The sequence below is a fragment of the Phacochoerus africanus genome, chromosome 1 (genome assembly GCF_016906955.1).
Source record: "Phacochoerus africanus isolate WHEZ1 chromosome 1, ROS_Pafr_v1, whole genome shotgun sequence".
Taxonomy (NCBI): Eukaryota; Metazoa; Chordata; class Mammalia; order Artiodactyla; family Suidae; genus Phacochoerus; species Phacochoerus africanus.
In genome coordinates this window covers 269,660,959-269,674,921 of record NC_062544.1, presented here as the reverse complement: position 1 = coordinate 269,674,921, position 13,963 = coordinate 269,660,959, and the positions used below count along the sequence as shown (strand labels likewise).

The 13,963-nt window shown below is 39.5% G+C and overlaps 1 protein-coding gene across 7 annotated transcripts in view; it reads left to right on the top strand.

Moving 5' to 3' along the window:
- Positions 1 to 13,963, top strand: part of APP (amyloid beta precursor protein) — a 281,953-nt gene that overhangs the window by 205,873 nt on the left and 62,117 nt on the right. For all 7 annotated transcript variants that reach the window (XM_047795032.1, XM_047795061.1, XM_047795050.1 and 4 more), the window contains 2 exons: positions 4,329 to 4,457; positions 5,283 to 5,382. In XM_047795032.1, coding sequence (XP_047650988.1) covers positions 4,329 to 4,457; positions 5,283 to 5,382 — 229 coding nt within the window. The remainder of the gene's footprint in view (positions 1 to 4,328; positions 4,458 to 5,282; positions 5,383 to 13,963) is intronic.

Here is a 13,963-nt window from a genome sequence, read left to right as displayed (position 1 = left end):
ATATGAATAATCCTGTCTTTAATATAAGGCTTATGACAATAGAAATAGCCTGTTCCTTTAAGAGGATATATTTCTATAGAGACCTCAGATAATTTTTTCTATCATTTCTGTGACTGTTTTCTATGCTTTTAATTAAATCTTTAGAACTTCATCTTTGTCCTAACACAATGAAATAAAATTCCCTAAACAGTGCAGGTTCCGTATTACTCTGCCCTACATGAAACAGCTCCAGAAGTAATTAGTTTTAAACTTTGGAAATTCTGTGTTCTGGCTAAACGTTGTAAAGGGAATTATTTCTGTGTTTGAATGATATATGCATGAATCATATACCTAAGGCCGAACTCTTTTTTTTTTTTTTTTTAGCTAAAGTAGATGAAAATATAAGAGTACAGGAAAATAATCCACTTTGCCTTCTTAACTCAAATAGCATCTGTGTCTCTGGCAACATAACTGCCGTTTTATTTGGTGTGATCTACCTACCTATTGCCACAAAAACTAATCTGTTTTTTATAGTTTCCATTTCTAAGCAGGATCCTTAGAAATATGTCTACATGACTAAATCAACCAAACAAGACCTGGTAATTCATTGAATGAGGGTTGTCAGAATGTCTTTCTGGATGTCTTTCTGAATTCTCATGTCCCAAAGGCATAAGCAATAGGAAGGAAAGGCTGATGTTTATACTGATACACAGTGTGTGTCTGTGTTCACATAAGCATTGATGAGGTCATGGCTTACCCTGGGCTCTCAGGGCTCATTATCCTCGCAGGAGCTTGTCCCCTGAGCCATCATGAAAGCCAGCGTGCTACTGTTTCAGCGTCAAGCTCTAGGGACTTGGGGGTGGAGATAGGGATATATTTCTGACTCTATTTCTGAAGCATATGAAGAAATGTCAGTGTTGAATGAGATAAGTAATTTTAAACATGTGAACACATTCAGTATTTAATTATCCATCTTAGTAGAAGATAAGGATGGATTTAGAACTGGAATCCGTGAATGGCACAAAAGCAGAATTTTTTTTATTAATACCTTTAATCTTTTGCTGGTAATCCCAAACAGGTTGACAGAGGACCTTCCTATCTTGCTATTTCTCTGTACATCTGAGGTGTTGGCGGAAGCCCTAGCAGCATGCCAAAAACCAAGGACGTTATTTCAGAGATTGAATGAGCTAAATGTGGATGGTTTTTAGCACCGTGAAAAGAGCGGGTATAAGAGGGTCCCAAAAGAGTATTATCTGAGCTTATAAGAGCTAGAAGTCCAGACGGGGGCTTCTGCAACAGACTCTCATTTCTAACTATTCAACTCTTTTTGTCAGTTGTCAACTGTCTAGGTTAGTTTATTGGGACGAGTCTTTCACATGGTCCATTTTAGAGTTAACTTGAAAGGCAGGATCATTTAAGCAATCAGGAAAATGGGCTGTGGAGCCAGAGTTGGGCTGCCTCTTTTACTCTCCCACTGACTAGATCTGTACTTACATGGGACCAGCTCTGCATGTAGCCCTCAACTTCCTCTGTGCCTCGCTTGCTTCATCCGTGAGATGGGGCAATACCTCTGTCATGGGGTTGATAGGAAGATTTGGTGAATTGCTGTGTATAAAGCACCTGAAGCACTGCCTCATTCATATAAACAGTTAATAAGCGTTGAAGTATTATTGCTTAGAGAAAAGAAAAATGGGGACAGGATGAAGGCAAGGACAGTAGAAGAAACAAGAGCAGAGGAAGTAGCTGCTGTAGACTCAGTGGTATGCTGGGTAACTAACACACCTTCCTTTTTTTTGTGGGAGCGGCACCCATGGCATCTGGAAGTTCCTGGGCTAGGGTCGAACCTGCGCTGTATGAGGCGTCCTAACACACATTTCTAATCCCCACCTGCGCTGTATGGAAGATTGCTATTTGAGTGGCACCAATGTGGAAACTGAGGCTTAGTCATTTTGAGATGCGTGTTTATTTTTAAATTGATGATAATGTTAGTAACACCAACTGGGCATCTCTAGCATGTGTGGCGATGGCGGGAAAAAAGAGAGAGACCCAGACATTAGTTATCAGAGTCTAGCTTAGGGCAGCAATGTCAAGGCCAGTTTGGAGCCATTACATCCAGGTGCCCGTGCTTGAAAGGGACATACTCTGAGAATAACATGTTTGCAGGAACATTGATAGGTGACTTACCACCAAAAAAAAAAAAGGAAAGAAACTAACATTGAAAAGCAGTCCTTCAAAAACAATGTTCAACTGAGGTATTTTTTCTCATAGGAGCTCTTCAAGAAAAAATTCCATAAGATCCTGCTGTGTAGCACTGAGAACGATATCTAGATACTTACAACATAGCACAACAATGGGAGAAAAAATTACGTATACATGTATGTGTAACTGGGTCCCCATGCTGTACAGTGAGGGAAAAAAAAAAAAACTGTGTTGGGGAGAATAACAATAAAAATAAATTTAAAAAAATCCATTTTCTTCAAAACAACAAAGCCTTTTAGAGAGGGAAAAATAAAATAAAAATAAAGATGAAATAGAGCCACTGAGAAAGCACATTCAGCCAGACAGCTGCACAAGTAAGAGGCTGGGACACCTTGGATAAATGCAATTAGTTGTGATCCTTTTTGTCTCCAGCCTTGGATGTATAATTACCATAGAACCAGAGGGAGTTTTTTAGGCCTCGGTGTTGAATAAAAAGCAACCTGCGCATATAATATCCATCCCATTCAACAATACTTGACCTTTAATTTCTGATCCAAAAATTACCTTTTCCAAACTCACGTTCGTATAAACCTATCCTCTTTTAAATATGTCATCGATGGAGTTTGTCAGTTGTCGCTTTTACTGCTTTTCTCCTTTCAAGATTTAAAAGACCATTCTCTGATTTGGAGAATCAGCCAGATTTCACAGTGCTAAAGAGAATTGTAACAATGTACCTTCAAAAGTGATGTTTCAAAAGCTGCAATGTCTGCCTGGGGGTGGGGGTGGGGATTATGGAGAAGCTCATTGCTTCTAAGAGAAAAGACCTAAGTAGGGCCAATGAGCTCAGGTTTACTTTCTTTTCATTGTATTTATATGTTTGGTTTCTTAAGTTTAGGAATGTGGCCTGTAGAAGACATAGTACAGAGCATCCTTTCTGAGTCAGTATATTGTGTGATTCCTGATAAAGAAACACCAGCTCTGGCTGTCGAAGTCCTCACAGTTGAAGAGTGCAGTCAGAAACATATATAATGTCATAGATTGTGTTAAGTGCAGTAGCTGGGGTTTGCATAGCATTTCATGGTAACAGAGAAAGGGCACCACTGCCATCTGGGGTGTCAGGGATGTGGCCCCTAAGTTAACAAGCAAAAGGAGAAGAGGAGGTGCAGTCTATAAATTATGGGAGAACACACACCATCTCTGTTAATTAATTCTGTACCTTCCACCTCATTTTCAAGGTGCCCATGACTCATAGGGTAACAATAACTAGATCCAAACAGCCAAAATTCTCTTCCTGATAGGAACTTGCACAGGTAATTTTCGTTTGTTTGTTTTAATAAAGAAATGTGTGTCTTTGGAAACCATTTTACAAAAATCACATGGTAGGATGTATGTAGCAATAAAATTGTTGAAGACAGAGAAAGGAGACTTTGTCCTTTATTTGTTAGGATGAATAATTTCAAGTAAGACTGGAATAAAAATGAAATGGAGCCAATTAGAAAAAAAAAATAGAAGGACTTAAGAAGAAACTTAATTGTCACTGAAAGAATTAGAATCTGGTGGTGTAGAAAGATTTTAATTAAACTCTGAAGTAGAATAACACATTGGCCTTTCTTCTAGGAAAATATGATGTCTCAGAACTTATCAGCTATTCCTTGGTCTACAAATTAGTAGTGGCTAAGTTGTCTATTATGTTTCTCACTTTGATTATTATGTGCTACTGATGGTGGAATTATTTGTCCAACAATTACTGCTGAAATAACCATTAAGACTGTGCAGATAGAAATGTAGTCTCATATTTACTCATGTGTATTGGAGTGGGAAAATGGGAAGGACCTAACTTAAATATGATAGATCCAAAAATCTACTCTCCTTTTAGAGCAAAATGCGCTATTTTAAAATAAAAAGGACAGGCATCATCCTATGTGTCAAATGCTAAACGCTCTTACAGAAGTGAAAAGTAGCCAATCATACAAGGAATTCCTAGTAAGGAGGGAATGGAGAATTACTTAAAAGGGAGCACTGCAAAAAAATGACCATTGCTTTCACATTATGGAATGAATTAGCAGGACTCCTCTGACCCAAAGCTATTGCAAGAAGCAATATTTTAGACAAACCTGAACTTTTTTTTTTCCCTTTTTCTCCCCTTCCAGCCTCGTCATGTGTTCAACATGCTCAAGAAGTATGTCCGTGCCGAACAGAAAGACAGACAGCACACCCTAAAGCATTTTGAACACGTTCGCATGGTGGATCCAAAGAAAGCTGCTCAGATCCGATCCCAGGTAAGCATCCCATGTAAGAGTCATGCAACTTGGACAATCTAGCATTCTTGCTCTCTGAGTTGGGTCTTTGAGTATTCCCAGAGCATCTTTTGGGTGTTGTACCTCTAGAGTAAGAGTTCTTTAATTCCTGGTAAATTCTAAAGGCTTGTTCTAGGGCAACATGTGGTTTGGCACTTTCTGAGTTATGAAAATAACAAGGAATATAAAAATCTCAAGTGTCTATGGCCGCTGATTTCTAAGGACCATTTCAAACTCTGATGACTAAAACGAAGAAAACAAAAGTCTTCCACTAAAATTTGGTTCAATTGTGGAAGACAGTCATAAACTCCATTTCTATGGTCATGCTTGGATATAATGTGAGACTAAATGAAGTTTGCTCTCTCTCATTTTCAAAGCTTGGCAACTGGGAGCCACCTCTGGAAATCTGAAGTTTTGCATTTCCTTCCCCAGAATTTTTAAACTATCTATCATGAAATACCCACATGATCCCATTTATTAGAAAATCTGCAAAGACATATACGTAGGGCATCCGTGGTTATTTAGGATTCTCGATGTTAAGAGTCAGAGTTGGACAGAAATGGTCTTTTCAGTTGGCTTTATAGGTTCTGGTTATAAGCATACAATATAACAGGAAGATTAAAGCATCTCATAAGCTAGAGAACAGAATATGAGAGAACAAGAAAAAATAAAGATACCCTTTCAAGTTCAAAGTTCTAATGGCATTTTTATTTGGAAAGTCTGTATCTGTCTGCTGTGCTTGGTAAGGAACGTGACTATTCCTTACTCCTGAGATGGTTTACCTGGAACCACCACCCTTTGCTGCAGGTTATGACACACCTCCGTGTGATTTACGAGCGCATGAACCAGTCTCTCTCCCTGCTCTACAACGTTCCTGCTGTGGCCGAGGAAATTCAGGATGAAGTTGGTGAGTAAGCAGTTCTTTGGATGCTTTACATATAAACGTATTTTCCTCCCGAGGAGAAGATCAGGGAACTGAGTTCATCTACATCAGGAATCACCAGTGTTCTGATACGTAGAAGCAAGAAGAGCAGGTTCGCTTTTACAGTGAAAACCCTTGGTGGGTAGAACTACCTCTCATCTTAGAAATTATATCAGATCTTCACTGCATACTTAGAAAAGTGGGGGGATGTAACTTGACTTCTGGTCTCTTTGTGTGATGACGTGCCACTCAAAGATTGGATTATACGGAGTTCCTGTCGTGGCAGTGGTTAACGAATCCGACTAGGAACCATGAGGTTGCGGGTTTGGTCCCTGGCCTTGCTCAGTGGGTTAAGGATCCGGCGTTGCCGTGAGCTGTGGTGTAGATTGCAGACGCGGCTCGGATCCCGTGTTGCTGTGGCTCTGGCGTAGGCCGGTGGCTACAGCTCCGATTGGACCCCTAGCCTGGGAACCTCCATATGCCACATGGGAGTGGCCCTAGAAATAGCAAAAAGACAAAAAAAAAAAAAAAGATTGGATTATACTTGTCAGCAATCTTCAATTAGTCAGTCCTGTAAATATCACCTTACGATGCTTTCATGCTTTACAGTTTGATAGAAACAACCCTTCCTTCATCTCTTAATTCTTTATTATCATACCTTTATGGGTGTCATGATAGCCCATTTTTCAGTTGAAGGAGCTCAGACTTAACATTTGAAGAATCTTCCTTATGTCATGTATATCCCAAGAAGCACAACATTGTGGCTCCTGATTTTGAGGTTATTGTTATATTCAATAACACACCTTTCTTTGATGCCCACCCCTGCCCCTGCAAAGCCATGGGTGTTCTCTGAACCACATTGTTGTTTAAACTTATTTAAATATGTGTTCACTATATTTCATTAAACTTTTATTTCACAATAATTATACCAGAGCTCCTGCCATGGTGCAACAGGATCAGTGGTGTTGCTGGAGCACCAGGATGCAGGTTCAATCCCCAGCCAGGCACAGCAGGTTAAGGATCCAGCAATGCCACAGCTCTGACATAGGTCACACCCTCACCTCAAATCTAATTCCTGGGCCGGGAACTCCCTATGCTGTGGGGCGGCCAAAAAAGAGTGGAGTGGAGTGGAGTGGAGTGGAGTGGAGTGGAGTGGAGTGGAGTGGAGTGGAATGGAATGGAATGGAATGGAATGGAATGGAATGGAATAGAATAGAATAGAATAGAATAGAATAGAATAGAATAGAATAGAATAGAATAGAATAGAATAAAAATTATTACCTCATAAGAAGTTGGAAAAATAATATAGACAAGCCCAGTATAGACATCACTCATCTTCCTTCATAGTAACATCTTACATATACTGTCTGTCACACATTGTCAAAATCAGAAACCTGACATTGTGTAACCATTGTCTTGTATGTCCCTAGTTTTCTTAATGAAATCTTTAATATTTCATATGTGTAAGTTCTCCTTTTATTGCTTTTCTTGGAATGAAATAAAGTGTCACATGACATAATTCTCTGTAAACCCCCAAAATGCCCCATATTTGTTTAACTTTACCTCCCAAAAGTATGCAAATGGCAGTTACCTCAGTGACTCTTTGAACATAGGCAGATGTATGTATCCTGGAGACTTGGTGCATAAATAAACAATATGTGTGTGTCCTGTTTCTCTCCACAATGAGTCCTGCCCTTTGTTAACTTGTGTGGAAGTAGGTGCAGGTTATCTGAAATCAGAACACCCAAGATGTTGTGCATGGGTATACCAATTACAGGAATTCCTGCCTTGAAGTGCCCGAAACATGGCTTGGCTTGCTTTGTAGTTTCATGCCAGGGCTATTCTACTCTTTTTTTTTTTTTTTTCCTAATGTACTAATGCCTTGCAAGTGTTGTTTGTGTTACCATCAAGTATTTGACACTTATCAAGTAATAATATTGTCTGGGAAGTATTGTGTATTAATGTACAGAATTTTCTTTAAGAAATGAATGGTCTCATTAGATTATTTGTAGGATAGAAATTTGTAAGGAACCTTTAAAATACTGTCTACTAAATAAGTATACAAAAGTCCTCCAGTAAGTTGGAGAATGGACAAAATCAAAGAAATACCACATTCTTAATGAACTGAAGCTCAAATCATCCAGATGCATGTATTTTTGCCTTAGAGCCATCTTAAGCTTATTTTCGTAAGTGACTTCAACTGAGGCGTTGCCGGTAAATCATTGTACAGGACTAGAATATTTCACATTCACCTTAAGTATGGTTGACTCTTTCTTTTTTTTTTTTTTTTTTTTTGTCTTTTGTTGTTGTTGTTGCTATTTCTTGGGCCGCACCCGCGGCATATGGAGGTTCCCAGGCTAGGGGTCGAATCGGAGCTGCAGCCACCGGCCTACGCCAGAGCCACAGCAACGCAGGATCCGAGTCCGAGCCGCGTCTGCAACCTACACCACAGCTCACGGCAACGCCGGATCGTTAACCCACTGAGCAAGGGCAGGGACCGAACCCACAACCTCATGGTTCCTAGTCAGATTCGTTAACCACTGCGCCACAACGGGAACTCCTGGTTGACTCTTTCTAATTAAATTATCAGTGACCATCCATGAGTCACAGTTCCACAGAAACAGACAATGATTCAGATGTCTTGAGTGTTGCAAAATGCCTGAGAACAGGCCACACACTAAACTTCAAAATTCAGTGACTGGGAGTATGTTCAGATAGTTGGAATCACGGAATTTTTTCTTTAAAACCAAGGAAAAGAAAACTGCAGTTCCCATCGTGGCTCAGTGGTAACGAATCCAACCAGTGTCCACAACGACATGGGTTCGATCCCTGGCCTCACTCAGTGGGTTAAGGATCTGGTGTTGCCATGAGCTGTGGTGTAGGTCACAGATGCGGCTCAGAAACTGAGTTGCTGTGGCTGTGGTGTAGGCTGGTGTAGGCTGCAGCTCTGGTTGGACCCCTAGCCTGGGAACATCCATATGCCACGGGTGCAGCCCTAAAAAGATAAGAAGGGAAGGAAGAGGGAGGGAGGAAGGAAGAGAGAAAACTATGAATTTGGATTAAGATCGTGTTATTTTAAAAAATAGTTTTGTCATTCCAAATATATGAAACACCAAACCCTGAAAGGTAATCTTTTAAAAAAAAAAATCTTTCTTGCTTCCATTTTTAAATGGCTATTTCCTGTCGGAAGAGCAAGCTTGCTTTAGTGAACCTTCATTAAATAGATCTCTGTGCCATTTGAGATCTTAACACTTGGTGTTAAGCCAAACAAAAGGGAAAGTGGCTTTTCTGGATGGACCTCAGTAAGTCAGTTCTTCGTTTGAAGGAACATTTCAAAACAACTTACTTTTAATATAGGAATGATAGATGAAACAAGCCTGGCCATGGGGGCTAGTTGATTAACCTGAAGGCTATTTAAGCTGAGTGCGAGTTCTTTGTAGTCTTCTCTATAGTTTTGTGGATGCTTGAGATTTTCCATAATAGAAATTGTTGTTGGTCAACTTACGTTCTAATTAGGATATTCACAGATTTCTTCCAGTGTATATCTTAGACATTTAATAGCTTCTGAGTAAATGCTTTGCATTAGTCTGATTTGCATTCATCTGCCTTTTCTATATGTTGCCAAACTTTAGATTTGGAGTCAGTTTAGTGTAAATAAAAAGGATACTAAAATTCAGAACTGTTGGTAAAGATCCGAAAGAACCTACAAAGGCATGTGTTTTATGCAAAAGTTTGTGCTTATAAATGCAGGCAACTGGGATATGTTTAATGCAGTAAAACCTCTGGAGAGAAATACAGTGGTTTTGTCAAATACGTTGGGTAATACTTGCTCTGCAAATGAAGGGTTTTCACCATTCCTGAGGAACTGGGGGTTATCTTTAGTGACATAAATATACCTGCTTCAGATAATTAATGCTCCCATGATGGTAGCATTCTCTCTGACGGATGAAAATGAGGGAGAAACTAGCCACGCCAGAAAGAAAAGGGGAAAGTGGGACTTGGCATCAGATTTGTTGAGAACAGTAAAGTGTAACTGACTAGAGCCTAGAATTCATCATGCCGGTGAGTTCCTGCCCTGGCCGTTTTCACCCACTGTGCTTTCCTGAGAATCTCATCTATCTGTGCTACTCTGTTAACTCTAGTAAATCCCAACTTCATGGACCTAACAGCAGCCTCTCTACTGAGTCCTCACGACATATTATAGACTCAGAATACAGGAGTACCTTGGTTTATTGTGCTTTGCAGCTACTGCATTTTGTACAAATTGAAGGTTTATGGCAACCGTGCATCGAGCAAGTCTCTCAGCACCAATTTTGTAATAGCATCTGTTCACTTCGTGTCTCAGTCACGTTTGGGTTATTCCCATGATAGTTCACATTTTTCATCGTTTTATTTGTTATGGTGACCTGTGATCAGTGATCCTTTTTGTTTTGTCTTAATTTTATTAGCGTAGAGTTGATGTACAATGTTGTGTCAGTTTATGCTGTACGGCAAAGTGATTCCGTTATCCATGCATATGTTCTTTTTCATATTCTTTTCCATTGTGGTTTTTCATAGGATATTGAGTATAGTTCCTTGTGCTATACGGTAGGACTCAGTTGTTTTGTGATCAGTGATCTTTAATGTTATTGCAAAAAGATTATAGCTTGCTGAAGGCTCAGATGATGATTAGCATTTTTTAATATTTTTAATTTAAAGTGTTTACTTTTTTCTTTTTAGACATAGTGCTATTGCACGCTTAATAGACTACAGTATAGTGTAAACATAACTCGTAGATGCACTGGGAAACCAGAACATTCAAGACGTTCGCTTTCTTGTAGTGGTCTGGAACAGAACCTGCAGTATCTCCAGGATATGCCTATATTTCACATGCTTCTCTAACTCCAAATAATGCATGTAAAGAAAAAATTCATTGCGTCCCTCTTAATTTCCTCATTTTTCCATCTCAGTGCTGGCTGCTCCCAGTTGTCCTCTCCTTTTCCACACTGCTTTCCTCTCCTCCATCTGTGACTGCTTATCAGTCTGAAGTCCTGTATCCTCTCCTTCCCATCTCCAAGTGGAATCCTTGCTCTGAACATCTACATCGTTAGCTCAGAGCCTTATCCCTCTCGCATGAGTTTCGCTCAACTCTCAACTAGTCATCCTGCCTCCTGTCTTCCCAAGGCCCCCTCCTACCCAAAGTCTTCATCTTCAGGGCTGAGTTCCCTGCTAAAATGAAAATAAAACCTGCACATGGTTCTCCCTTGCTTGAAAAACAGCATCCTTCAATAGTCAACTGAAATGTCTACACCCGTAGAAGTCGTTGACTAATTTGTATAGGGAGCCAGAGGGAAAGAACTGGTATTTGGGTAATAGTTATATAGCGAACTCATGACCATCTTTCTGTTGATGCGGATGGACCACGTTCTTTATGAAAGTTCACACTTACTGAAGTTCAGGGCCACCACATGTAGATGTGGCAGGTGGTTTACAGCAAAAGCGGAGACTGACATTTATTCCACATCCCACTAATGAAGACAAAGCACTCTGGTGTTGGGTTGTATCCACGGCAGCAGGGCTTTCTTGTAATTCACACAAACACAGCATATGAGCTAGCGACAACACTGGTGAATTCAGTAACAGCACCCCTGACTTAGAATTGAAGACACTGAACCTTAGAGAGAGATCCCTAACTTGCCCTTAACAGATGGTAAAGTGACGAAAGTGGAATTGGATTCAGGGTCTACACGAGTCTGAAAGCAGTGTGCTCTCTGCTACCCACTCTCCCCTCTCAGGTCGATTTCTCTTCTACTGAACCTCCGTGGCCAAAGCACCGTTATCCACACTCTACTTTGTATTTAATCATTGGTTTGCTCATCTGCTAGCCCCTCTTCCTGTGAGGTCTTCCAGGACACGTCTTGATCACGTCTGTATCTTTGAGATCTAGGAGAGGACCTGGTACTTTGTAGGTATTCGTCATCATAGACCAGATTGAATCAAATCCCCAGGCTGCAAGATTGATGCTCCTTACCTTAGGTGGATCAGGTAAACTCTTCCATCACTCGAAAGACCTACCCTGAGCTCCCTTCTTAACACCTAGCATAGCTAGCATTCCACAAAACAAATCTCTGTCCTTGGCCACAGCATTCTCTAAAGCTGTAATTAATGAAGCCAACAAAATGGGTGCCATGGGCAAAGGTATGAAGATGAAGAATAAAGCAAGAGGGCTCTGGACTGTAATTGATAACATTTTACAGTATTGCCCTATATCATTTCCACGCACCTCTGCTAGTTGGTTATCTGCCCTGTGCATCTACTTCGACACTTGATTAAGTGTGTTGTCTGGTTTGACTGTCCCATCAGCTGGCATCTGAGGCTATTTATTCGCTTTGCTTCACCAAAAAGTATGAATTATCAAAACTACTCTATTACTTTTATGAAAGCTTGCCTTTTATTATTTTATAATAATTTTCAGCTCTATTTGAATGATTACTATGTGCAAACTCCCAGGCACAGTCATTTATTACTTAATGTTTTCCTTTTTGTAAAAATTTTTTTAAAAAAAGTATTTGCATACAAATTATGAAGCTTTCTATAGAGAAAGGCTTTAGGCATTGTTCGCAGAGGGGGAAAAAATCCCCTTATTCATTGAATGTGGCTGTTTAGAACTTTTTTAATTCAGCAAATGATAGAATCATTAATGTAGGGAAAATATGCCTCTTTTCAATGTCGATATTCTATTTTAATCATTTCTTAACCCTTCAGAAAGTCAGAGTTCCTTCATCTCTACTATTGTTCAGCTCAGCTTTGCTTCATCAATTTGCTGTTTAAAAATTATGGGTTTTTTTTTTTTTTTGGACCCTTTGTAATCTTCCTTAAATCTGTGTTAAAAGGATTCTGTTCTTCAGTCAACACTGAGGTTATTTATCAAAGTTCTTCATTTTTCAGCTACCTCAAGGCTAAATAAAAATACTGCCGCTTTCAACTCAGAGATGGCTATTTCATAGACTGCTGTAATGACCAATTTATGAAAGAGGCAGTAGGATAAAAGGGGGAAGGAAGGCCTAATTGTTTCATACCCTGGGTTTTTTTTTTCTTTTTTTCCTTTTAGCATTTGAAATTAGTAAAAACATGAATTGTTATAAACCAGATGTTAGAAGGATCTCTGACTGAATAAATTCATAGTGAATGGGTTGGGATCGAAATATGTGGCCGGAGATCAAGAAACTCAAGTTAATGAAAGAATGCTCACAATTTTTTTTATTACAACTTGACTGTGGCCACTTGATAAAATTTTCTACTCTTTGGGAAAAGTACAGCATGTTTACTTCATAGACAATGTTTCCATTCTCCATTCTTAATAAACCTATTGATTTTTGGATTTAATGAATCCAAAGTAGCCTAGATTTAAAATAGAATATTTGTAGCACTTGCCAGACCAGCAAAATGGAATATTCATTACTACTGAGAATTTTAAGTATCCTTGTGTGCAATTGGTAGTTAAAGAAGAGCATCAGGGAGGAAAAGATCATAAAAGTAAATAAAATGAGAAAACTGTTACCTTATTCTGCTCTTATTGTTTTTCATAAGAAATGACTTTTACATATATGTAGATTTAGAGCTGATTTAAGTATTTGCAAACAATAATATTTAATTGTATTATAAATTGCTGAAGATGGAGTTCCCATCGTGGCACAGTGGTTAACAAATCCAACTAGGGACCATGAGGTTGAGGGTTCGATCCCTGGCCTTGCTCAGTGGGTTCAGGATCCGGTGTTGCTATGAGCTGGTGTAGGTCACAGATGCGGCTCAGATCTGGCGTTGCTGTGGCTCTGGCATAGGCTGGTGGCTACAGTTCCGATTAGACCCCTAGCCCAGGAACCTCCACATGCTGCGGGTGCAGCCCTAGAAAAGGTGAAAAGACCACAAAAAAAAAAATTGCTGAAGATATGTTCTTTCTTTAGTTTTATAATAGTCTCAGGGCTCATTATTCATATTTTCACCAGTGTTATTACCTGTATTACAGGTATGACCAGTGTTGATTTGCCTGCTTCTAAGTGTATAACCTTTGTCTCCCTCTTAGCAAGACAGTTACTCTTCCCAAATAGAACCACTCATTGTATAAATGAGAAAAAGAAAACATGTTGTCAAGGGAACCTACATATAAGCATAGTAACCTTCCAAATGGGAAAATATGCTATGACAGTAGCGCCCCAGTTTTCTGATGCTTTAACCACCATGTTGGAATGTCTCTAAACAGCAAGAAATAGACATGTCACTGCCAGTGAGTTCATACCTCAGGCCCAACTGGTCTGTGTATAGTCTTAGGAGGTTACAACCCTTAAGCATTTAACTCACCCATAGTGACTTGTTTAGTACTTTGTATACATTTAGCTCTCTAAACCTTTTCTGGATATGATATGTAAAATGTCTTTTTCTAAAGAGTTTAATTACCGAATCTGTAAATACTGTGTCTGTGTCATTCAGATGATCTGTGGAGTCATTGATAAGGTCCTTTAAAAGTTGGCGTATGTTAACTTGCCTTATGTAAACGATCACCAGAGAAATTATTCAGGAAAAGAACATC